At 43.9% G+C, this 23,406-nt stretch overlaps 1 protein-coding gene across 7 annotated transcripts in view; it reads left to right on the top strand.

Moving 5' to 3' along the window:
• Window positions 1–23,406, top strand: part of Ebf1 (EBF transcription factor 1) — a 387,947-nt gene that overhangs the window by 360,848 nt on the left and 3,693 nt on the right. For all 7 annotated transcript variants that reach the window (XM_050138716.1, XM_050138715.1, XM_050138714.1 and 4 more), the window contains exons 12-15: window positions 12,042–12,107; window positions 12,980–13,157; window positions 13,832–14,011; window positions 17,354–17,548. In XM_050138716.1, the coding sequence (XP_049994673.1) occupies window positions 12,042–12,107; window positions 12,980–13,157; window positions 13,832–14,011; window positions 17,354–17,548 (619 nt within the window). The remainder of the gene's footprint in view (window positions 1–12,041; window positions 12,108–12,979; window positions 13,158–13,831; window positions 14,012–17,353; window positions 17,549–23,406) is intronic.

Here is a 23,406-nt window from a genome sequence, read left to right as displayed (position 1 = left end):
GACCACGTGAAGCTGCTCTACTTGAACACAGGAATCAGTCATTTCAAATGCTGGGGCTAATTAAGAGTACCTTAAAGTAATGGAAGTCTTCAGCTCCATTCTAAAGCGTAAATCATTTTCACCTCCAAGGGCCCTCATGATGTGTTGCCTCTCTGCCGCTCTCTTTGTATCGAAAGTGAATGTTTATCGTCTCATTTCATCAGTTCACATTAGCCTCATGCTGAATATTTAAACACAGAACAATTTGAACTCACCATGGAGGAAGTCGGTGGCTGCACTTTCATTTGGAACAGCAAGGGCTCATCTAATAATAATTTAGTAAATCAGCCATTTAGTGGCTCAGTTGTGCGCTGCATTGTGCCAAAGATTATTCAGTTCAGCTGTACACTTGCAAAATTGAAATTCAGATTCCACTCGCAAGCACGGTTTTTGCTTAGTGGCGAGATGAGACCCCAGATCACCCTCCCCAAAGAGTATTCGTGTTTAGTGATTTATCATACATACAGAGCTGGGGCAAAACAAAGCTCGAGTCGACTGTGTACAATGTATTTTAATTGTGCTTTGATTGTTTTAGTCTTTATGCACAGACTATCGGTAATTCAAAACCCACAGTTGCATCAGTAAAAATACACATAAGAAATCTTTGCATAACCACATTGCCTTCCAGCAGGAAAGGGGGATGACTAAGGAATTCAGTATAAGAAAGACCCAGTGTCTCCGTGTTCTACTGCCTCTGTCACCATTCCCTCACCCATCCCCTCTATCTCTTTACTTCTCTAATTTAAGGAAACTTTATTAACATTACATCGGCAAAGACGAGTGACCCTGCTCAAACAAAAGCCCAGAAACCAATGCCAGTCTTATGGTCTATCCAATTCATTCTTGGTGGGGGGAGCACCCTTGAGTTTGGTTTCAGCAAACATCTTGTCTCTGCATTCTCGTGTAAAAACACAAACTATGGAAGGGCATCCACTTTCCCCTCCCTCGTCTTCATCTGCCAGAAAACTGAGAGGCAGATTCCATTTCCCCATTTTGATAATGTGCCTAGCTCAGGAACTTGGCTCTCCTTTAGCACTTAAGCTTCTTTTATCCTGGGAGTCGAGCCTAGATCTGGGCCCTGCGGAAGCAGTATATAGATGTGAGCATGTGCACACACTTACGTGCCTGTGCTCGGCTTTATCTAGAGCAAGAGGTGGCAGTGGGCTGCAGAGATGACGCAGTAGAAAGAGTTTGCTGTCCAAGCCTGAGTACTGAGTTAGTTAACTTAAGCCAGGCCGGTGGCCTGCCTGTAATCTCAGCCTCAGGGGACAAAGACAAGGGATCCCTGGGACTAGTGGGCTAGCTAGAACAGGCAATTGGCAAGCTCCAAGTTCAGCAAGGCATCCTTCAGGATGTAAAGTGGGGAGCAATCAGGAAGATACCAGACATTACCCTTAGCCTCCATAGGAAAGCTTGCATACGCACCCAAACACATATGAATACACATATACTCATATACAAATACATGCAATAAGAAACACACCTTTCACCAAAAAGTCACATGAGCCTCACAAAATAATGATATTCACCCATTTAGATGATTTTTATCTGTTGCTGGCTTATTTTTTCACTACAATTTTCTGCCTGTTTGGGACGCGCAGACAGAGGCAGAGAGGAAAGCGATGTGCTGGTCCTTATGCAGTAGAAAGCTGAGGCTTCCTATGGCAGCGTATGCAGCCCAGGAGTGGCAGCTTCCCACCTTCCCATACTGTCCCAACAGCGCTCCGTTCACAATCACTCTCAGGGTGTTATGGACAGGATTCCATCTCCATCCCAACACCATCGAGCACAGCATGGGGACAGCTTGCCAAGAGGCTCAGTAAAAGAAGTGGGGATCGCCGATATTGTTGACCATTGCTTGGGAAGCACTCACTGTGGGAGACCTCTTGGAGCAGGTACTGGCATCGCCCCTCTTTTATAGATAAGGAAACAAAAGCATGTGTTCACACTAAGTAGCATAGTATGGGTTTGAGCTCAGCCCACTGAGCTTCAGATCTAGCGCCTGAGTCCCCATGTACTCACTTACTGCCTCTGAGAACGAGGAAACTGGAATTCTAAAGACAGGAGGTTTTCCATGCCAGTCTCAGAATCCCTCAGGCTCAGTTGTGTGGAGGAGAGATGTGGTGGCATTGACTAAGATTAGCTCACAAATGGCTGAGCTAGGCGAAAGTAGTAGCAAGAATTAGAGGCCCACACAGACAATCCAGGGGGAGAATGCCTTCTATTTGGCTGCTCAGCCTGTGTGGTAAGGGCTCATAGAAACAGTTACCCACCAGCTGAGCTCTGGAACTCTCCCAAATGTTCTTTGAGGGCTGAGCTCCTGGAGACAGATTCAGTTTAACCTACTTCATATACCCGCCCTGTATAAGAATGGCAGGAGGAAGGGGCAAAGCCATTTCCATCTTCCAGCCACCAGGAGATTGTCTTCAAGACTGAAACCCATAGGTGCACAGTCAAGGGGTCAAGGGCAGAATTCCTGCTCACTCTCTTCAGCCCTGGGTAATACAGCAGTTAAGCATTGGAGGTACTACTGAGGCCCCAGCAATCAAGAGGCCATGAAGTTTTATAAAGGGTGCATTTGTGTGTGTGTGTGTGTGTGTGTGTGTGTGTGCACGTGTGCGCGCGCACGGGAACACCTTTCCCTGTCCAAGTAAATGCAGATGCCCATGAAGGCTAGAGGTTTTGGATCCCATGGAACTGGAGTTATTGAGGCAATTATAAGCTACCCAACATGGAAAATGAAATCCAGTCTTTTGTAAGAGCAGTACCCATGCTTAACCTTGATGCCATTTCTCCACCTTTCAAGGCCCTGGATTTTTTCCTCATTTATTTATTTATTTATTTATTTATTTATTTATTTATTTGCTTACTTACTTACTTAGTTCTTTTGTAATTCTTGGGAGACAAGGTGTCATATATCCCAGAATGGCTTCCAATTTGCTATGTAACCATGAATGGTCTTTAACTTCTGATCCTCCCATCTCTATCTCTGAATTCTGGAACTGCAGAGGTATACTATCAACCCAGCTTTATGCAGTGTCGGGACTCAAACCCAGGACTTTATGCATGCTAGACAAGAACTCTACAAACTGAGCCATTCCTCAGCCCAAGACACTGGATTTTAATTGCAGATGTACCCAAGACCATCCCTTAAACCTTGGGAAACACAATTCACAGACATGGTTCACCCAGATATACATCCAATAGCCAACATTGTTCAGTAACTTTACAAAGTCAACTTAAGTCCACCACTTAAGTTTAACATAAATGTAAACACACATGCATTTTGCTCACATACACATACATATATGTACATTTACATACATACACTTCACATGCACATATGACAAGCATCTCATTTGCTCATTCCAAGACCTTTTATTCTCAAGCTAGATATTAATTTCATTTTGCCCTAAGGGAAGGGAAGCCAGGTCCCAAAGACAAAGAGAGACAGAAATAATATTTGGCTTTTTTGTGTGTGTTTCTCTAAAAGCCTCGGCCTTGGCGACTTAAAGGTGACTTAAAAGACTTTCAAGGGTAATTTTTGACTCTAGGCAGCTTTGTTTCGTGTGCTCACTTTACAACCTACCCCTGAAAAAGGCATCTCTGTCCAGAGTTTTCTCTTTCAGGAGAGCCTTTTATCCTGATCAGAAAGTCGATTTCCAAGGCCACTCGGCAGGACCTAACCCAGAGCGCTGGTCTTAAACCAGCACAATGAATTGAAATGAGAAGAGGCAGCCAGGGGTTGGCGGGTTCATCTTTGTACCTCAGAGCAGGTCACATCCACAAGGGCACGGATACCATTCTTCACTGTATGTGTGGCAGGAAGCACCCCAGGCTCCCATTCACCAATTACCATGACACCATTTAGAAGAGAAAGCCCAGCGACCAAAAGAGAGGAGGGAAAGCCATTGTAACTCTTCCCAGCAATGCCGGTTTCACAATTTACACGGAACTGCTGGCACCTGAAAAGTCAAACATTTTGGTAAAATGAATCAACTTGTAATGTTTCTTTTATGAGATTCCTTGCAAGAAGGGAGGCCTGGCACCTCCTGGAGACCGAGCTACGCTATGTTATCCATCATCGGGAAGTCGGCTGTCCTGGCCAGCTTCTCAGAGGTCACACGATCGAACCGGCAGCTCTTACAACTGTATTATTGCTTATGGAACAGTCATTGAGGCACCAGATAAAAATTACCTGGTCTAATAGGCAGGGAACAATTTTCACTCAATAAAATTATAAGCCAAACCATTCATTTCATAACACTCTGGCTAATTTATTTGTTGACCTTTTAATATCCATAGCTCTTCAGTGGTATTAACTGCAGCTCAGACAAAATCTCTTGTTCATTTCACGTTCATTGATTTTTTTTTTTTTCCATTGAGGCAATAACGGCTGCGTGAAAACAGCCTTTTTCTTTCCACTGTAAAAGTCGATCATGTAAGTTAGGATGTCTTACGTGGATCCAGCCATGTTAGCTTACAGCAGGTTTTAATCTCCCAGGGTTCAGAAGGCTCCTACACCACGATTATGACAGAAGCATGCTTTCTGGTACATCCCCAGCACAACTTGCATTCTGACACACATTAAGACACTTGGGAAGTAGAAGGGCTGTCCTCTAATCTGAACACAAAACCATCAGAAAGTCAGGATAGAATCACAAATCTCTCCTGAGTTTTCTTAACACTAGGAAGCTTTGGGTGTCATGGACCCTGGTAGTATTTACAGCAGACTCTTTAAAAAAAAAAAAAAATACTTGCAACTTTGGGATCTGGCAAGATGGTTCAGTGGTTAAGAATGTTTACTGCTTCTCCAGAGGACCAAAGTCAGCACCCATATCAGGTAGCTCATAGCTACCTGTAACTCCCACTCCAGAAGATCCGATGCCTTCTTCTGGCCTCTACAGGCACCCATACTGATGATATATTTATTCTCTCTCTCTCCCTCTCCCTCTCCCCTCCCTTTCCCCCTTCTCTCTCTCCCCTCCCTCTCCCTCTCACTTATACACTTAAACACACACATACACATATACATGCACAATCACTCACACACAAATGATAATAAAAATACTTAATGGTTTTATTATTGAAATGGACACAGATTTTTGGAATTTGATTTTTTTTAAAAAAAAGATAAACAAATTATTCACTAGAGTGTAGGGTAGTCATATGTTCAGGTGAGTCATTATTATTTACTTATCTGGAAGAAAAATTTTATGTGTGTGTTGATAAATGTGTAGAGTTACGTGTACACATGTCGCATGTGAAGTCCAGAGGTTGTTGCTGTATCTTCTTTACTTTCCCCGGGTTTGGAGATGGTCCCTCGCTGAACTCCAGACTCCACAAATAGCCAGAGAGCCCCAAGGATATCTGTTTTTCTCTGCTTTCTAAACTCTGGGGTTTGAGGCACACACAGCTATGCCTTTATAAAGAAGCTGGGGTTTGAACTGAGGTCCTCAAGCTGGGGAAGTAAGCCTTTTCCTGACTGAGCCAGCACTCCAGCACCAGCTGAGTCTTCTTATATAATAAAAACCACTTTGAAGTCTTTAGAGTGCAGAGCTGTAAAATCTAATTGTTACACATTTGGCATTTTATGCGTCCCTGGAAATATCCACTTGCTACCTCCACCTCCTCTGTGCTATTCCTTTCATTTCAATTTACTCTAAAGTGGTCCTTAGCCATAATGAGAGTGCCCCTTTCAACAGAGCCATGCTTAATTATATCCATGCTAAATGTAAGCGACTCTTCTCAGTCACAGGGCTTCTGAGTAAAGGGTGCTAAAGTGTGACACCAAGGGCCTCTAACGACGTGCGGGAAGCTCTCTTTCACGAAGTTTCATATTACAAGAAAAATGAAAAAATGTGAAGAATGTCTCAGAGGACAGGGAACTGAACGGTGCCCGAGCATTGTTTTGGTTTGTCTCACCCATCTCCTCGCTGCCCTCATTATTCTGAATTTTTAGAATGTGGAGTCTCCCATTGTGGAATTTTCCATTTGGCTGAATAAACATACAGGAAGTCAGGATATAAGCCTATCGTCCAAAGAAACACATCTCAGTACAACTGGTGTTTATCGCTTGATGCATCCAGCATGGTCAGGGAAAAGCTCCTAAACACTTCTAGTCGGATGTTTCAGCTTTGGGGCTGTCCAATCAGTAATGTCACCCAGGCTTTTTGGAGCAAGAATCGAAGGAGTCAGAACCCACAAGGCTAGCAAGCTGGGCAAAATCTGGGTCCTTCAATAAACTCTGCAGCGGGCACCCAGTTAAACCTATGCTGATTTCATTAATTAATTAATTAATTAATTGGTCATTTCCAAGGCAGTAATAACCCTGCCATTCTGTTTTATTTTATATTACTGATCCGGTCCACTGCATGCTGAGTTCCCTGAGAAGAGAAAGGGTATTGGGTGATAAATGGGTGTCAGAGGAATGGACATTATTATTAGACATTTTCGCCCTTTTCTTTGGGAATCACATGAATCATTTTGTTTTTGATCACTCAAGTCTGTCATGTTTCTCTTCTGTTGCCTTCTGCATCCCCCAAAATATTAATCTCCTGGTTGGGGTAGTAAGCGTTGTCCTCTGCTATGCTCAGGGAATCCTTTAGGAGTTCCCAGAGTCTCCAAATCCAAATCTGACATTTGAAAGTATCTGTGTTGATGAGTGGTTACCCCGGAGCTGCAGGAGTTGGCTTGTATGAGCTGTGACAGAAAGCAGGTTCTGGCCCTCTTCCCCACTCCTCAGTGTCTGTGTTGCTCAAAATGTTGAGCTGGAGTAAGTGCTTGTGTAGGCAATTGCACAACCTTCCCCTTTGGGTGATTAGCTGTACATCTGAATCCAAATGATAAAGAGGAAACTCCCATGGATGGGGGAATAATCTCTCGAGATTCTATCATCGTGAAATGAAAGATGAGCTGGCTGTCTCTGCATATCTGACATGACATTCCAGGTCACTGAGGTGACTTTCTGTGAATGTGCAAAGAGCTGTGTATTTTTTTTTTTTTTTTTAGGGCTTGAGAGTGTAGCTAATCACAAGCTGACATCTACCAAGTCCAGGCTCATGCTGCTAGACACCTATAACCCGAGATAATGCCCTAACACAGTTATTCTATTAACCACAACATTAAAAATGTAAGTTCAAGCTGGCAGGCATGAAAGAGCAAATTCCTAAGAGAAAAAGTGATGTTAAAAAGTTCAGTGATCAAAACTTAACCTTTGGGAATTTACACTGGATTAAAAGTCGAGGAACCAACTAGAACACCAGATTTCTACTCTTGTGCTTTTATGAATTGCAGTAAATATGTCACTGGTGTAGTAATATGAATTAGACATGCACTTTTAGAAGATCAGTGGTGGAATCCCAGAAGGGACTCTTCCTGAGGAACTTTCTCAGGGGCTGGATTTCACTGAGCATTGTTCCAGGACCTCAACGAAGGAGGATAAGATGAATCCAGGGCCTTAACGAGTCTATCATCTAGCAGTGGCCAGTGTGGGCTTGCATCTTTCAGACAGAGCAAAATATTTTATGGCATGTATTCTATGCATTTCTGGGTGGTCTGGTCAATGCTGTTTTTTTTTTTTTTTGAGGGGAAAGAGAGGGATAAATGATTAAGGTTGCAGAAAAGCTGAAATCATTTCTGAAGGATTAGAAGATCTATCACGATCTAAGTTTCTTAAATGTGGCAGATCTGGGGTTGAATCCCCTCTCAGCCACACATCAGCTGTGCTCACTCAGAGAAAATTGTCTGACCTGCCTGTGTCTCCATTTCTTCATTTGCCAAATATTCTCTGTGAAGACCAGCTGAGCTTGCATTTCACTTCCTCTGCCTTTACCACCGGACTGCTGCTACCTCTAGTCTCAGGGGGAGTGGGAGGCATTGCGAGTGGTTTCTCCAAAGAAGGAAAGGCAACAAGGATAGAGTAAGGAGATAGCAGATAAGGAACCCACCAGTCTGACTCAAGTTTTTGGAGTATTGACTAGACCTGAACTGAGAACAGCTCTCCAGCATCACAGGGCAAGAAGATCAGCCAGGGTAGAGTGACTGGAAGATGAAGGTCGTGGGTAACCCTTGTGGAGCCCTGAAGTTCAGTTCTGGGAGGGTAAGGGGTCCTTACAGAAACTAGCTGTTGATACTCAGAGGTGATGACCGAGGCCACAAGCAGCTCAGAAATCACTCACCGTTAGGTTCGTTGACCACATGGGAAAAATGGGACTTTCCTTTGTAACCCATTCAGCTATGGTGATCCCCTATCATAAGAAAAGGCAATAGCAATCACACTTGAACCCTTCCCTGGAACCTCGCCTCAAGCCTCTACAAAGTTTCCAATTTTGTAGCATAGCCCCTACCCACAAGCCCCGCCCCCATCCCTATAATCTTTATCCTATGACCACTGTCTAAAGACAGGAGAAGACAGAGTGTGATTGTGAGGAAAGAGATCAACATGGAGGTTGTTTTTAAGAGCAAATACTTTCTGTTTCTTTAAGACTTCAGGGCCATGCAGAGAAAACAAAAACAAAAACAAAAACAAAACAAAAAAAAAAAAAAAAAAACCAACAAAAACCCTTCTGACTCAGAATTTTGTGAGAGGACAAGCATTAAATCTTTAAAGGGGGCTCTGAAGACGTTCAATATTTATTATACTTGTGGATATCTTCTTTATTCTCCAATGGGAATCGCTTTTGAAATCCAAGTCTAGGATTAATTGTCTTGGAAGACTCTAATCTCTCGAGCCTAGTGTTTAAAAATTTGACCGGGGGAGGGGTGCATTATTATGAAAAGAAAAATCTCTCTAATAAGTGAATGCCTTGAAAAATTATACTTTAATAGCAGTCAGGTAGGTTTTCTTTTCAGCAGTATTGAAACTGAATATTAGAATTGAAGGTCCCTTCTACTATACTCCCACCCAGTGCCACCAGAATAGGACTTAAGGAATAATTGCCGAGACAAAATACTATATGAAATATCCAGTTTTCCCCCTGGTGGGAAATTTCTTTCCTTTTATTTTAAGAAAAAAAATCTTAGGCTCAATCATTTCCTAATGTGAAATTACAGATTTTTCAAATTATCACATAAAACTGCAAAAAAATTACACTTGTGGCCCCAGAAGAGATAGCATACTATCAATTTGATTTTAAAAGACATACATCTCTTATATTACCTGTCATTTTTATAACGCCTTTTACAAATTTAATCAATACATTTTAACATTCTATATACTTTAAGTGCAATATACAATAAATATTCAAGTTTTGTCTTAAACATGCTTTAGCCTTTAAATTGTTAAAACTGCAGTGCCCTTTCAATCTACTTACATAATGTCATAAAATATACATTTCAAGGTAAATGAAGTCAGCTACTTCAATTTAGTCCCTCAAACTGGTAGTAAATGAGAGGTTAACACTATGGTGCCAAACCCATTATTGAGTAAATTTAGCACCTTGGACAGCTCTGTAAAATCTTTATTGCTTTCCTGACCTGCTCGTCATGTTCTGTCTCTGTGTTCAGTGGCTCTCAGCTCTGATTGAAAGGCAATATATTAGATCCCCAACACAAACACGCTTGGGGGCTAGTTCACCGGGAGCGTAATGACACGGAGGTGAGAGCAATTTTCTGGTCACCGAAATCCAAGCACCTTGCAGGGCTGTGGCACTAACTCACCGAGGGCCCAGGAATGCCTTTCTACCTCCCCATTTGCACACATAACTAGCGGAAACCCAATCACACTGGCAGGGCTGCGCTACATATGGTTCTCCCTAAAACCCCACATTTGATACTACAGTGAAGGACATTTTCAGATGGGTGAGGTATCATTTAAGGCCGTAGCTTCTAGGACAAGACATCCGGATTCATCTTCCTTGAAATTCAAATGATGGTTTGGAGTGACATTCTGCCGGAGCCATGCCTGTGCCCATGTGCTAGGTTAGAAAAACAAGCTCCACCATCATGAATCGAAGACAGTAATACTGAGGATCAAAAAGATCCAGTGTTGGGGGGAGGGTGGGGAGAGGCAGGGAGAACCCATGTCCTTTATTTTCAAGTGGTAAAATGATCACCAAAAATGCAATATTTCATTCACACTTATAAATTCTTCTAAGACTTTGGCATTCCTTCTGAACTTATTTACTCCCCGATTTTGTGAAATTAATGAAAACAAGAAGGGTGTTACAATCTCCAGTTACAGTGTTGCAAGGCTGAAATCCACTACTTTATTATATACTGCGTCATAAGTTTGACAAACAAGAGATTTGTATATTGGTATTTTTTCTTCAAAAATCCAAAAGAAGAGAAACATCTTCCCAGTAGAGCCCAGACATCAGCATAAATATTTGTTTGGAGAAATACATGACCATAGATGCAGAGATGGCAAATCTCTTAGTAAAGAACTAAGTTGCTACTGTTTTGTTTTAGTCTTTCCTTGGAGCCAGATAAAGCCACAAGGTTTTGAACTAGCTGGATTTGAGCTGGGGATAGGGTTTAGTGGTCCCTTGTTGTGGTCAATTATGGTCAGATACAAACAAAAAGTGGTAAATTATTGTGTAGCTTGCATTTAAAAGAGAAGGGATAATTGTAGATATATTGGTTCAGATTCCATTGATTATAGTGTTCTCTCTACCCTTTACATGAAAAATGACTGCATTGTTTTAGAAAGGGGGGGCGGTCTGGCAGTTTATCAAGAACTGGAAAGTCCTCTCTCTCCTCTTTGAGTTTAGGACATTATATATATATGATAAGTAGTTACTGCAGTATGACAACTGCTTTATCTTATATTGTGGAGAGTTTTGAATTGAAAAAAATGCTAATATATATCTAAAAGCTTGTCATTGAAAGATTTGCTCAAGGATTTTTGAAGAGGCTATGGTGACAGCGAAATGAACGCAATTATAGCCCTATTTTCTGATCAGTGTCTGCAGCGTCTGAAAATGGAACAGCACCGTTTTCCCGTTCTGAACTCCAAGGCATCCGATTTTAAAGTTATAATTCCATTGCAACTTTATCAACACTGAATTACAGTAAACAAAGCTTTAATAAGTGCCCTCTCTACCTCACGCTGTTGGATGTGGCTCTTTGCTAGGCCCCATTTTTACCAGTTCCAAGCCTAATGTTGCTACTATCTCTTCCTTATGCTAGCGTAGATGGAATCTATAGACAGATCAGGTGCAATGGAGAAAGAATGGCTTGTGTTTGTCCTAATGTGTTATATAGAGTACCTCCATTGATTAGACCCATGCAAGTCAAAGGTGAAAGCCTACCTTAGTAAGAGGAGGGAGCTACTTTTTCTTCAAGCCGGATGAGTAATAAACATAGACCTATGAGGAGGATAAGTGAGCAAGAGAGAAGAAACACCAACACCACAGAAACAGCAAAGAATTGCAGTATAAGAAATCAAAGCTTTTGTCATGAATATTGGCCCAGTGGGGGCTTCTAAGGAGAAGAGAAACCTTGTGCAAAGGCCTTTGATCAGCACTGTATTCCTTCAGTGTGTGAGCTTCCTGTATCCTGTCCTTATAGCTCTGCCATACAAGAGAGACAAACAAAAGAAGCTTAAGGCTACATGCTTCTTTAGTGGCTGGAGATTGATTGGAAATGACCCGTCTGATAAGGTCATGGTTTCTGGAATAAGCAATTAAGTACAAAATAAACACATCTTAGGGATTCATACCATGCCCCGAATGACATCGATTATAGTAATCCAGCAAATGACCACGCAATTGTATTCAGCAATAAACATATGAGTGCTTTATCGTGCCTATGCCGGAGGACTGAGTGATGTATTTTATCTTACAGTACCAATGATGCTCACCTTTTGACTCAATTAAGTTTGTATGTGAACAAGGATAAATTGGTAACTTAACACCGTTCTGGGGCCCCCAAGCTACTGCTTTTACAACTGTGTCTTGGCAAAGGACGGCTAGAAGGATGGGGATGCTGTCATGGGAAAAAATGAAGGACACCTGCTGTCATTCAGAAGCGCACATCTATCTTTTTTTTTTTCTTGACAGGAAGTGATCCTTAAAAGGGCTGCCGATCTTGTTGAAGCCCTGTATGGGATGCCCCACAACAACCAGGTGAGTGGTCCAGGTCTCTAAATTAATGAAGTGCTTCCTCATTCAATGAAAAAAATCTCTGAGTCCTTATAGTAAAAAATGCTATGAAAGCTAAGTATTAATTGTCTAAGATGTGACATGCCATAGGACTGTTCAGACCTCCCAGTTTTGCAAATTTTCCACTATCTTTTTTTTTTAATTGTGTCCTATCCCTTTCTGGAAAAGATGCTCCATTTAAAAATTAATCTTCACTGGGAATGTGCTTCATAACTGAAAAAAAGAGCTACTGTATTTTGTTTTATTTCTCTCAAGTTTAGCAAATTTAGGAGGAGGAAGGGTTTAATTTCTTCCCCTAAAATACAGAATGAAGTACTATTCATGCTTCAGAGAACAATTGTATGCAAAAAACTGAAGCTTCTTGGGAAACTGACTCTGACCAATTTCACTCCTTCCCCTACTCTCCTGAGTTCACTGTCCAGAAAACAGTTGTACTAAAATCCTCAGAATTTGGCTTCCCTGAATGGCAGCCAGAGGACATGATTCTCAGGCCTTGAGTTCCCATGCATGAAGGAAAAGGGAAATCCCACTGTACTGTCATATACTGACAACAATAGGTTTCAGACCGAAACAAATGGCATTCTGGATCTCAGCTCTATCTTTAAAGAAATGAGTATTCTTGAGTGAGCTCTCTGCCTTTCATGGCCTCAGTTTCCCCAACTGTGATGTGGTCAGGATGATGAAACCTGACCTCACAGGTACATCAGCGGTGATACAGAAAGATTGGCCACTGCTGTCCCCGAGCACAGGATCTGCCAGAGAGGAAGCACAAAAGGATGGGGCTGTTGGGAGTATGAGTCTGGGCAGCTAACAATGCTGTGCCTTTGACTTTCCAGGAGATTATCCTGAAGAGAGCTGCCGACATTGCAGAGGCTCTCTACAGTGTCCCTCGCAACCACAACCAGCTCCCAGCCCTTGCTAACACTTCGGTTCATGCAGGGATGATGGGCGTGAACTCCTTCAGTGGACAACTGGCTGTGAATGTCTCTGAGGCATCACAAGCCACCAATCAAGGTCAGGAGGCTGCTTTTTCCCTCTCTTCCATTTCCCCTGCCCCTTGATAAACTCATTCTCCCACCTTCCGGCCTCTGCCATTTACTTGAGATCAAATTTATATATATATTATATATAATTTTTTTTCTTCCAAGAGACATTCTTCACTTGTGTGTATCGAATATTATTGTAGAATTTTGTTTCTAGTTTCACATCTGGGGACTTAGTAGGGGGGCTCGAAGGAATGCATGCATGCATGCATGCATGCAGCCATCTCTACATCCAACTTTCCCCCATAAATCATGAATGACAGATCACAAAGAGGGATGGAATTAAAGTTCTCATAGGCCACAACACATCATTCTTGCCCAGGGAAGAGGAACCTGTTAACTCGGGAGAACATCTCTTAGATTGGGATTTATTCCTGCTCCAAAATGATAATTTATAGGCCCATTGCCACTTCTCACGGCCCTGCTAAGTATTTATGATCTCCTAAGAAATGTGTCTTTGCTAGCTTCCCATTTTAATCACAGAGATAGCACTACCAACCCCTGCACATGAATCACCGGGTCTTTTCCCTTTTGGTTGCTGTGAGGGGGGTGTAATGAAGATGTTCCTCCCTGATACCCCAGGTCTCCCACAAAAGCCACCGCCTGAACGCTACCCTGACCCTTGGTTTTGCCTTCATTTCTCAGGTTTCACCCGCAACTCAAGCAGCGTGTCACCACATGGGTATGTGCCGAGCACCACCCCCCAGCAGACCAACTATAACTCTGTCACCACAAGCATGAATGGCTACGGCTCCGCTGCCATGTCCAATTTGGGTGGCTCCCCAACCTTCCTCAACGGCTCGGCTGCCAACTCACCCTATGCCAGTAAGTAGATGTGTGTCCCGAGTCCTGTATGTTTCCCTCGCAGAGCTCAGCATCATGCAGAAGGCCAGTTGGGCAGGGCTGCTTGGTCTGAGCCACGCCCCCTCCCCCAGCCTGCACCCCTCAAACTTGAGCACCATCCTCTCCAGCAGCCATCTCTGTATTCTCACCTTTTACAAATGCAGCCACGTGATGCCATTCCTAGAACCCACGCTTGTGGTCAGATGGCCATGGGGTTGCCACCCACCTCTAGTAGCTGCTAAGCAAGGCCCCTGGGTACATTCATGTCCTCTCCGTGCCTCAGCATTCTCATCTTTAAGAGGAGAATCTTCTAGGCCACACCTCCACCAGTGTTGGGGAACATGGGTGAGGTTCTGTTTGTCAGAATCTGGTCCTCAGGTCTAGCCCAGGAGGGAGCATTTGTAAGCCTAAGTCATTTCCCGATGCTGTGACAACAGATCCCCTCATTAAATAATATATCTTCTTTTCTGATGTTTCTATTTTCCTTTTTGCGTGTAATATGCTCTTAAAAAGTGAAAGAAAAACAACACATCCAAACATAAGTTTTGTTTTCTTTTTTTCACAAAAGTCTGGCAAGATAAACTCCCCCCCCCCCACCAATACAGACTATGAATATTCCAAGGTGCCCTGTTCCTACCCTAAAGAAATTTAGAAATTGAGCTTAAAGGAATTTGGGGGAGGAGCACAACCCTCCAATTGTATAGAAAGAACTCAGCAAATTGGCATCTTTCTTTATAAACACATACATCTAAAGAGCCTCAGCAAACTGGCATTTCTCGCTCTAAAATGTCACAGGCTCTGTCCCCACAACCTCTTGATCTCTCTCTGAGGACCTTTCCGTAGATGGCCAGGTTCATCTGGAACATTGTGGAGAGTTCTTCAGATGTAGAAAATGTGGCTGGTTACAGAGACATTTGCAGAAGAATAGGGAAGTGTTGTCAAATGAAGGAATATTCATGAATCTTATCTAAAAATACAGAAAACAATGCTGTCTCCACGCTCGTGTGTGGCTAACAGCTCACAGATGAACAGGTCATCCTGGCCTGGGGTTACTTCTGAGCAAATTCTCTGCTCAGAGTGTGCTCCCTTTTCCTTTCTGCCTTATTCGTTTAGAGTCCGCCATTTGTGGCAGGTTTAAAATCCGCCGGCTAGCCTGCGAGCTCCAGTTCTGTTTACCAGCCGACACTGAGGTTGGTCTCACATTAGGTTTTGATTTATTGAAAGATCTATCTCTCTGCATTCTCCGAGCTACTCCATCACAAAATGTTTCAATCATGACCTGAAAATTAAAAGGTGGCATTCTTAATTAAATCAATAAGCTAATTGCTATATGGTAGCGATTTAATTTAGGGCTCCGGTTGTTCACCCTCCCAAGCCTGAGCGGGATGTCCAGTGACTTCTGCCTAAGATCACATCTGTTAGCCTGAGAAACTTGAACATTTCATTTCCATTAATTGATTTCCTCGGAGCTCACAAATATAGTGTTAAATTCTCAAATAGGCCCTCAGATGGGACGATATTATCTGCATAAATGCAAATAAAACAATAAACACAGAGCCCAACTGATTTGAATTTTTGTCTCTGTAATATTTAATTATTCATAAACCACTCATGTTGAAAAATTCTGACAGAATAAAAAAAATAAAATAAGACATTCGGCTGGTGAGCACTCTGTGGTATGGCAGCTAGTAACCAATAATGTTGTAACAAATGGCAATACTCCACTATATTTCACCCCTTTCTTGTTAACTGCCCCCCCAAACTCCCTACCTCTAAATACACATAATGATCGCATTTGCCAACGAGATTAATTTCCTTCCGTGGTGAGCCAGCAGGATTTCAAGTCTAAGAATATTTAAAAATCCAACCTCCGATGCAGGAATTTTGCAATTTAAATGGGTGTTATTATTGAGCGCATTCCCACATTTACAAATCCTAAGAGATGGGTAAAAAGGCTGGTCTCATTAAAAGAAAAAGTACAGTCTAGTAAACGTGGGGGAGCGCTCTGAGGTGTGGACGGGGCCTCTGCATTCTCCTCCAGGAGGCATCTGGCCCATTTGGAGCCAGGCTAGCTTGGGCTGGTGACAAAGGATTATTTCCTTCTGATGGCAACCCTTGCCTATGACTGATGTGACCCTTGTATTTCCAACTTTCCAACGTCATGAGGCCAAGCAGTGTATCCTAGCGATTACCTCAGCTTCTTTCTGAGTTCCAGCTCGCTTATATGGTTTTTTTTAAAAAAGTCATAAGCCCCCTGACCTTCTATTATTCTGTCAATGACAAGATGGAAAGATGTGAAGAATTTTGTGCATCACAAAGCCATATGTGATGTTTATTAAGACACAAGAGTATCTGGGACGTAGAGGCAAAGGAAAGGGTGTGTGTGAAAGCATTAGCCTTGGCGCTGTGTGGGAAGTCTCTGTCTCCTAAGGTAACCATGCCAAAGTGTTCTCAGTGCATATTCTGAGCCCCCACTATTGCCGACAGGGTTTGCATTTGTCTCTGAGTCCCCCTCCCACCCCGCTTATCTCACAAACATTTGTGGAAACTTCCATGAGAAGGGAGAACTTGGAACTGGATTTATAGTTATGTGTTTCTCACCAATGTTGCATGTGGTGGTGTTTTCGTTTACCTAGCTTTCTCCTTACTGGAGTCTATGTGGTATCCAGACCCAAGTCCATCCTTATAGATCCTGTAGCCTAGTCACAGGACTGATTTTACCTTCGAGTCCCCCTTCCTCCTCATACATCTCATTCCTTCATCAGTGACCACATCCTCTCAAACTAGCCTCCCCCTGTCCCGTCTGTCCCCTGATCCCGTGTTAGAACCTTATTTCAGCCAGGGATGGAAGGCTTCCCCTAAAAGCTCTCTTTGAGTCCTCTCTGGTGTCGCTTCTGCCCTCTGAGAGATGACTGCACCCAGATCCCTCTTGTGCTGTGCCATCCCTCCTAAGAAGGGGTTGGGCTTTTGTTTTCTTGCCCGGGAAACTCAGAGGATGGAGACTCTGTGTCCTCCTCCAGAGCATGCTTCATGTGTTGGGATCGACTGGGCTGAATGAAAGGGATCAACCCCACACCTCTAGATGCTGTCTGTGACACTAGTGATTCCATACTGCCGGGCATACAATAGGCCCACAGTAAATTCACGGAAGTCACTCACTTGAAGGTAGCACATGTTAAGCACCAAGTGACGAATGAAACTGGGCAGGGTTTCAAGCGTTTAGGGAAAGCCCTCCCTAAGAATGGTCAGAGCAGAGTGACCGGGTCAGAGCTACGAAGCCGCCTCGTCTCTGGGTGTGATCCTCTCTTCTCTTTGTTCTCTCAGTTGTGCCATCCAGCCCCACCATGGCCTCATCTACTAGCCTCCCCTCCAACTGCAGCAGCTCCTCGGGCATCTTCTCCTTCTCACCAGCCAACATGGTCTCTGCCGTGAAACAGAAGAGTGCATTTGCACCCGTGGTTAGACCCCAGACCTCCCCGCCTCCCACCTGCACCAGCACCAATGGGAACAGCCTGCAAGGTAAGTTCCGGGCCCACAGCCGGGAGACTTTGGTCTCCAGAGGTCTGAAGCATCTCTCTGCCTGCCTTGACTCCTCCGTTCCTTTGTGTTCAGACTTTTTGGTCCCAGCCACTACCCTTGCTCACTTTTTGGTCCCAGCCACTACCCTTGCTCACGTCTCCTCTGTGGCAATGTCTGAGACAAGACATCCTCTTTCTGTTCCAGGAACTCTGCTCAGGTTTAGGACTTGCCTGGGAACACTGTAACCATTTGCTAATGCCACCACTTCTCCTTTCTCCCCGCTCACTCTCTGGTGTTGCCATCAGCAGACAGAGCTGTGGAGATTCTTACTTGTTCTCCATGGCAGTCTTTCCTGGGATGGGCTTTCCCCTCAAGTAGGGCACTCAGCCTTCTCTTCTTGGTGCTTATGTCAGAGTGAAGCTGTGTAGGGAGGTCACAGGAGGGGACAGCTGCAGCCACTTTAGAGTCCAAGGTGAAGGCATCATGCAAACATCAGGGGCCTCTTGAGAACCACTGGGATATTCTAGTTCTCATTAAAATCATTCACTCTCCTACCACTACACAATATGGGAAGTGGAGGAACCATCAGGCCTTGAGCTGACCTTTCAGCATGATGGGAAGGCAGGGATCCAGCCTTAAAACGTGTCTCCTTTTCTCACGTCTTCCTCTGTGCTTGGCTCGGTAAGTGGTGTTGGCGTCTGCGACCTCATGTGTCCCCCACAGCAGGATGACAGCGCAAGTGCTCACAGCCCCTACCTTACAGATGAGAAACCTCAAGGTGGGGACGTTGACTCCTCCCAGCTGGTGTATGGCCGTCACTGGCTTCAAACTCAGGCTACAATTTTCATCTCCTTTTCAGAGACCAACACTTGCCAAGGATGCATCCCAGATTCTTAAGACAGCTTGCAGGGATATCAGATCAATAAAATAATCAACCACCAATTACCAAGCACCAAACAGTATGGCAACTGCCCTCTTAAGCAGGGGAACAGGTTTTATCTGTTTAATCCCCACAATGTCCTGATGAGGCATAGAGGCCATGAGGTCACTACAATACCAGGTGATGGAGTTTAGGGAGGGTGGATACTGGCCACAGACAGCAGGCAGACAGTGGAGGTGGAGGTCAATCAAAGCCACCAGGATTCTGTCCTTAATACCTGCCCTGCACAGCTCACCACAGAGCCTCGCTTCAGTGGCCAGCATGTCACTCAGAGGGTAATTGTGGAGGTCAGAGCATGATCAGAAGGGCAGTGACATGCCTGGGATTGCCCAGCTCCATTTCTCATGTGGATGTGGAGGCCCACTTAACATATAGACACATGTTATGTTCTGACTACTTTTTGTTGAGGTAAGCACACGCTGGTTTTCCCAAGACCTTTAGAATTCAGTACCCCCTCTCCCCCCGAACAGGTCCATTCAAGCTTAGTTCACACATAGTGATGACGTGGTGGATTCCAGATTGAACCTAAATGCTACAACTCCAGAGCCTAAGCAACCATATAGCATTGTGCCGCTCCCCCTCTGGCAGAACTTTGTAGAACATTCCTCAGAACCTGGAGGTAAACTGCTTGGCATAACGAAGTTAGTTAGTGCCTAGAATAATTTGCATTATTGGGACATGCACTTACTTACTGTTCATCATCTTAAAGAAGAGGGAAGTGTTTTACTCTGGAGCTACATCTCAGGCCAGGTAGACAAGCTAGAAATATCCTGACCCTAATATTCACGCCAGCTTTACTCTCTATCAGCTAAAAATAAATACCTTCCCTCATTATAGCCCCGGCTAGAACAACTATAATTTCATGCAGATTGAAGTAGCGATGATATATACTGGAGAGACTAAAGTCGCCACTCTTGTATTTTTGGTTGTGAGTCTGGCTTTAACAACTCAGCCATCTCTCCAGCCCTAAAGTTACCATTCTTAAACTGATGGTCTCAACTTTGGCTAGTGTCTTAGTTGAGGTTACTATTGCTGTGACAAAACACCATGACCAAAGCAAGTTGGGGGAAAGGGGTCATTTGGCTCACACTCCCCCAGCACTGTTCATCATTGAAGGAAGTCAGGACAGAAACTCAAACAGGGCAGGAACCTGGAGGCAGGTGCTGATGCAGAGGCCATAGAAGAGTGCTGTTTACTGGCTTGCTCCCCAAGGCTTGTTCAGCCTGCTTTCTTATAGAACCCAGGACCACCAGCCCTGAGGTGGCACCAACCACAATAAGCTGGACCCTCCCACACACATCAATCATTAATTTAAAAATTGCCCTATAGGCTTGCCTGCAGCTGTATCTTATGGAGACTTTTTTTTTAATTGGGGTTCCCTCCTGTCAAATTACTCCAGCTTGTGCAAAGTCGACATAAAAGTAGCAAACACAGAGTTGCTATCAGGAGCAAAGTACAAGGAGGCTTGCGATTAACAGTAAAGGGGTGTTGAACTTAGATGGCCCAGAAACATTCATCTTCCTGGACTTGCTGTACACGACCCTACCTTCCCTTCTAGTTGGATGTGTCCCTCATGGGGCATTGTTTCTAGACTCTCCTAGAGCCCAGACTGTATTTCTTCTCCCAATACTGTCATATGTCAAACACCCCACACTTTGAAGACAAGACACAAGTGGAAATCTGAATGTCTAACTGGGACACATTTAGACTGTTGGCATATTTAAAGGCCTATTCACCTCCAACTACCACTATTAATTGAACATCCTCCTGGTCTGTAAAAGCCTGCTCCTTAACCAATTACCCCTTTGCTAGCAGGAGACAGGCACCATGGCTGAGTGTGGTGGTGAGGAGTGAGGGAGTGCTTGCCTCCAGTCTGGCTTATGCAATGACACAAGACTTCCTCCCTATGGCTCTTTTCGGTGGCTGCTTATTTCATCCACTTTGTAGATGTGGACACAGAGACATGGAGCTGAGATGGCTTGTCTGCAGTCACTCAACTAAGGAAACCTCTGGCTTGAACCTCAAGCATTCACTCTACTGTGCTATGTCTCCAGAGCTATGGTTGAGCCGCCAGGCTAGGTCCATGTGAAGGACCAAGGTCTATCAACTTCAAAAACTGACCCTGTGTTTGGGGAGATGCAATACCCAGGTTAGTGAGGCATATCTACCCAAGAGAGGCTGGCTCCCAGCCATGGGCTGCAGAGGCAAGGACCATGAAGCTAAATCAGACCATTTCATGGTCAAGTTGCCTTTGAATTGTTTCTCATGATGAATAGTGACTAGATTCTAGCCTAGGGAGAAAGAGCATTGTTCTAAGCTGAGAAGCATCCGTGTAAGCAGTCAAGTCCCGGGATGTGTGCCATTCATAACAAGGTTCAACCACGCCAGGTCTCAGTACCAGAAGGAGGAAGAAAGCAAAAACTGGAGGCCTTTGCTCCTAGTATCCTAGTATGTCTCTTTGTATCTATTTCATGGTTTACAAAGTCTGTTGTGTCTCTCCTATAAGGGAGACTTTTAAAAACTTGAGAAGAAACATTTGTAGGACAATGCAACACTTACCTCAATACTCCTTGATCCTTAGAAGATGGTTTGGTGAAGAAGTCAAACTATTGTGGTCCAATTTATAAAGTAGTTCTTACTGGGTTGCTATTGTAGAGAGCTGTGCCCTTTATAAGGTATCACAGGTTCCAAGACATCCTGCAGAGAAACAGAAATGACTGTAGGCAGCCCCCAGTTTCCAGAGGGACATAGTTTCAAGGCTCCTATAGATACGCAAATGCATGGATACTCAGGCCTCTTATATAAATGGCGTAGTGTCTGTATATGAACTTCAAATCATCTGTGCTACTTATAATACTTAATACAGTGTAACACCACACAAATAGCTCTTATGCTATAATTCAGGAAATAATAACGATAAAAAGGTTTCTATATGCTCTGTATAGTTGCAATTGTTTGGATTTTTAAAAATTTATTTTTAATTGGGCTGATGATATGTTTCAGTGTCTAAAGTGGCTTGCTGTGAAAATAGAAAGACCTGAGTTCGGGTCCCAGAACATGCATGCATAATCTGGTTGTAATTGGATGTGGCTGTGACCCTAGTATAGCATGGAAGGAACAGAGGAGATGTGTGGGACCCTGTAGCTTGCTGACCTAACCAATCTAGTTAAAACAGCAAGCCAGGTGAGAGAGATCCTGTCTCAAAATGTGGCAAAAAAACAATAAAGGAATACATTTGGTATTGACCTTTGACACACACACACACACGCATGTGCGCTCACACACACACACTTTAATTGGCATAATAGTTTTACATACTTATGAGCTACATGTGGCATTCATGTGTATGTGCTTGTGTCCATATGCATTATGTTAGTGTATCTTTTACATGGGATATTTGTAGCTATTTTGAAGTATTTGGTTGATTGCTGTCCATTAGGCTCCTGTGCCATTAGAAGTTACCTTTCCTATTCACCTGTCCTCTGGACCCATTACTTATCCTTTTGCCCTCTGGCCCACTTTCCAGCTCTGGCAAACACCATCCTAGTCTCTGCTTCTATGAGATCAACTCTGTAGCTTCTCCATGTCCTGTCTTTCTGCGCCCAAGTCATTTTGCTTATGGACATGTCCCTCCTCACTTTGCTGCTATGCAGCCGCAGAGCCAACGTCTGTGGGGCCTGTTCCAGGCATTTGCCTGCAGAGTTCTTTCCCGTGTAGCTGAGGCCAGTGAGTACCATGTGAAAAGCTCTGGAAACTGCTGCTTCCATCTGGATAGACAAATAAAATGTAGAAAAGGCTCCACCCACTATTACCGAGATGAAGTCATTGATAACTCTTGACCCTAGACTTCCAAGCAAGTCTGTCTTTATAGACCAAGGCTCGAGTCACCAGCTCTGCTCAGCCCCTTTCTATGGAAACTCATATCCTTTCTCTTTTAAAATTGTTGCCCTCCAGAGCCCAAGTCCTATGCAGGGACTTCAGAGTCAGGAAAGGGCTGTCACATGCCATCAGAATGTGTACTGACTAAAACGAGATCAAGGGCATGTTGTAGAAGTAGTAGTCATAGCAAACTCCTCCCTTTACACCTTGTTGACAGCCAGTCTCCTTTTGGCCCTAAGTACCACGCACCTCAGTACCAACCCTTACAAAACTGTTTTTTTCCTCTATAGACATATTCAGTGTGTGGAAGATCTTGCCTCATCCCACACTTGATGAGCTCATGATTCTTATACTTGGGATAGTTCAGGGAAAGTTTCCTTCTCCTTCCTCATTTAACCTTTCCCAGTGCCACGGAGATTTCCACCTTTGTCTTAGTTCTTATCCAAGTGGGAAACCTTCAAGGTGAAATATATTGCCTTTCAACACAATGGCTTTGGGGGTTCCCCCCAGAAAACGTGACCACCCAGCACTGGGGACCGTGGCTGAGCCACTGCGGTCTGGTGATGATGTCTTGGCACACAATGCTGGGAATGTGGAGTCTCGTGGGAATTTTCCCCGGGCTCTATTTGAGCAAGTCAAGCATACCATCAGCATTTCTGGTACATTCCAAGCCTCCGATCCCATCCCTCTCACCCACATCGTTAATTTCTAGACTGCAGGACAGCTCTTCGACCTAGGATTGTCATGTAGTCACACAATGGGTTTCTTAATGGGAGGGCCTCTTTTGTGGTGCCCAGACTCAAGTCATAGACAGCTAGCATTTTGGTGTATAAAAGGTCCTGGGAAAATGAAGGGTGCTATACCCCTTTATAAAAACTTGTAAGTACTTGTGGGCCTTGTATGAGGGATGAGAGAGCTTGCGTTAGACTTATATTCTGTGAGCTGGCCTAGAAGAGCTGGCAAGCCATGCCTATCCCATAGGGCCCCTCGAGTGTATCTGATCTTAATATCAGCTATTTCCATATATATATATATATAT

Source organism: Alexandromys fortis, unplaced genomic scaffold (assembly GCF_014885135.2).
Source record: "Alexandromys fortis isolate MF-2015 unplaced genomic scaffold, M_Fortis_MF-2015_v1.1 scaffold_11, whole genome shotgun sequence".
Classification (NCBI taxonomy): domain Eukaryota; kingdom Metazoa; phylum Chordata; class Mammalia; order Rodentia; family Cricetidae; genus Alexandromys; species Alexandromys fortis.
Note: the sequence above shows the minus strand (reverse complement) of the source record. Positions and strands in the feature narration are given on the sequence as shown.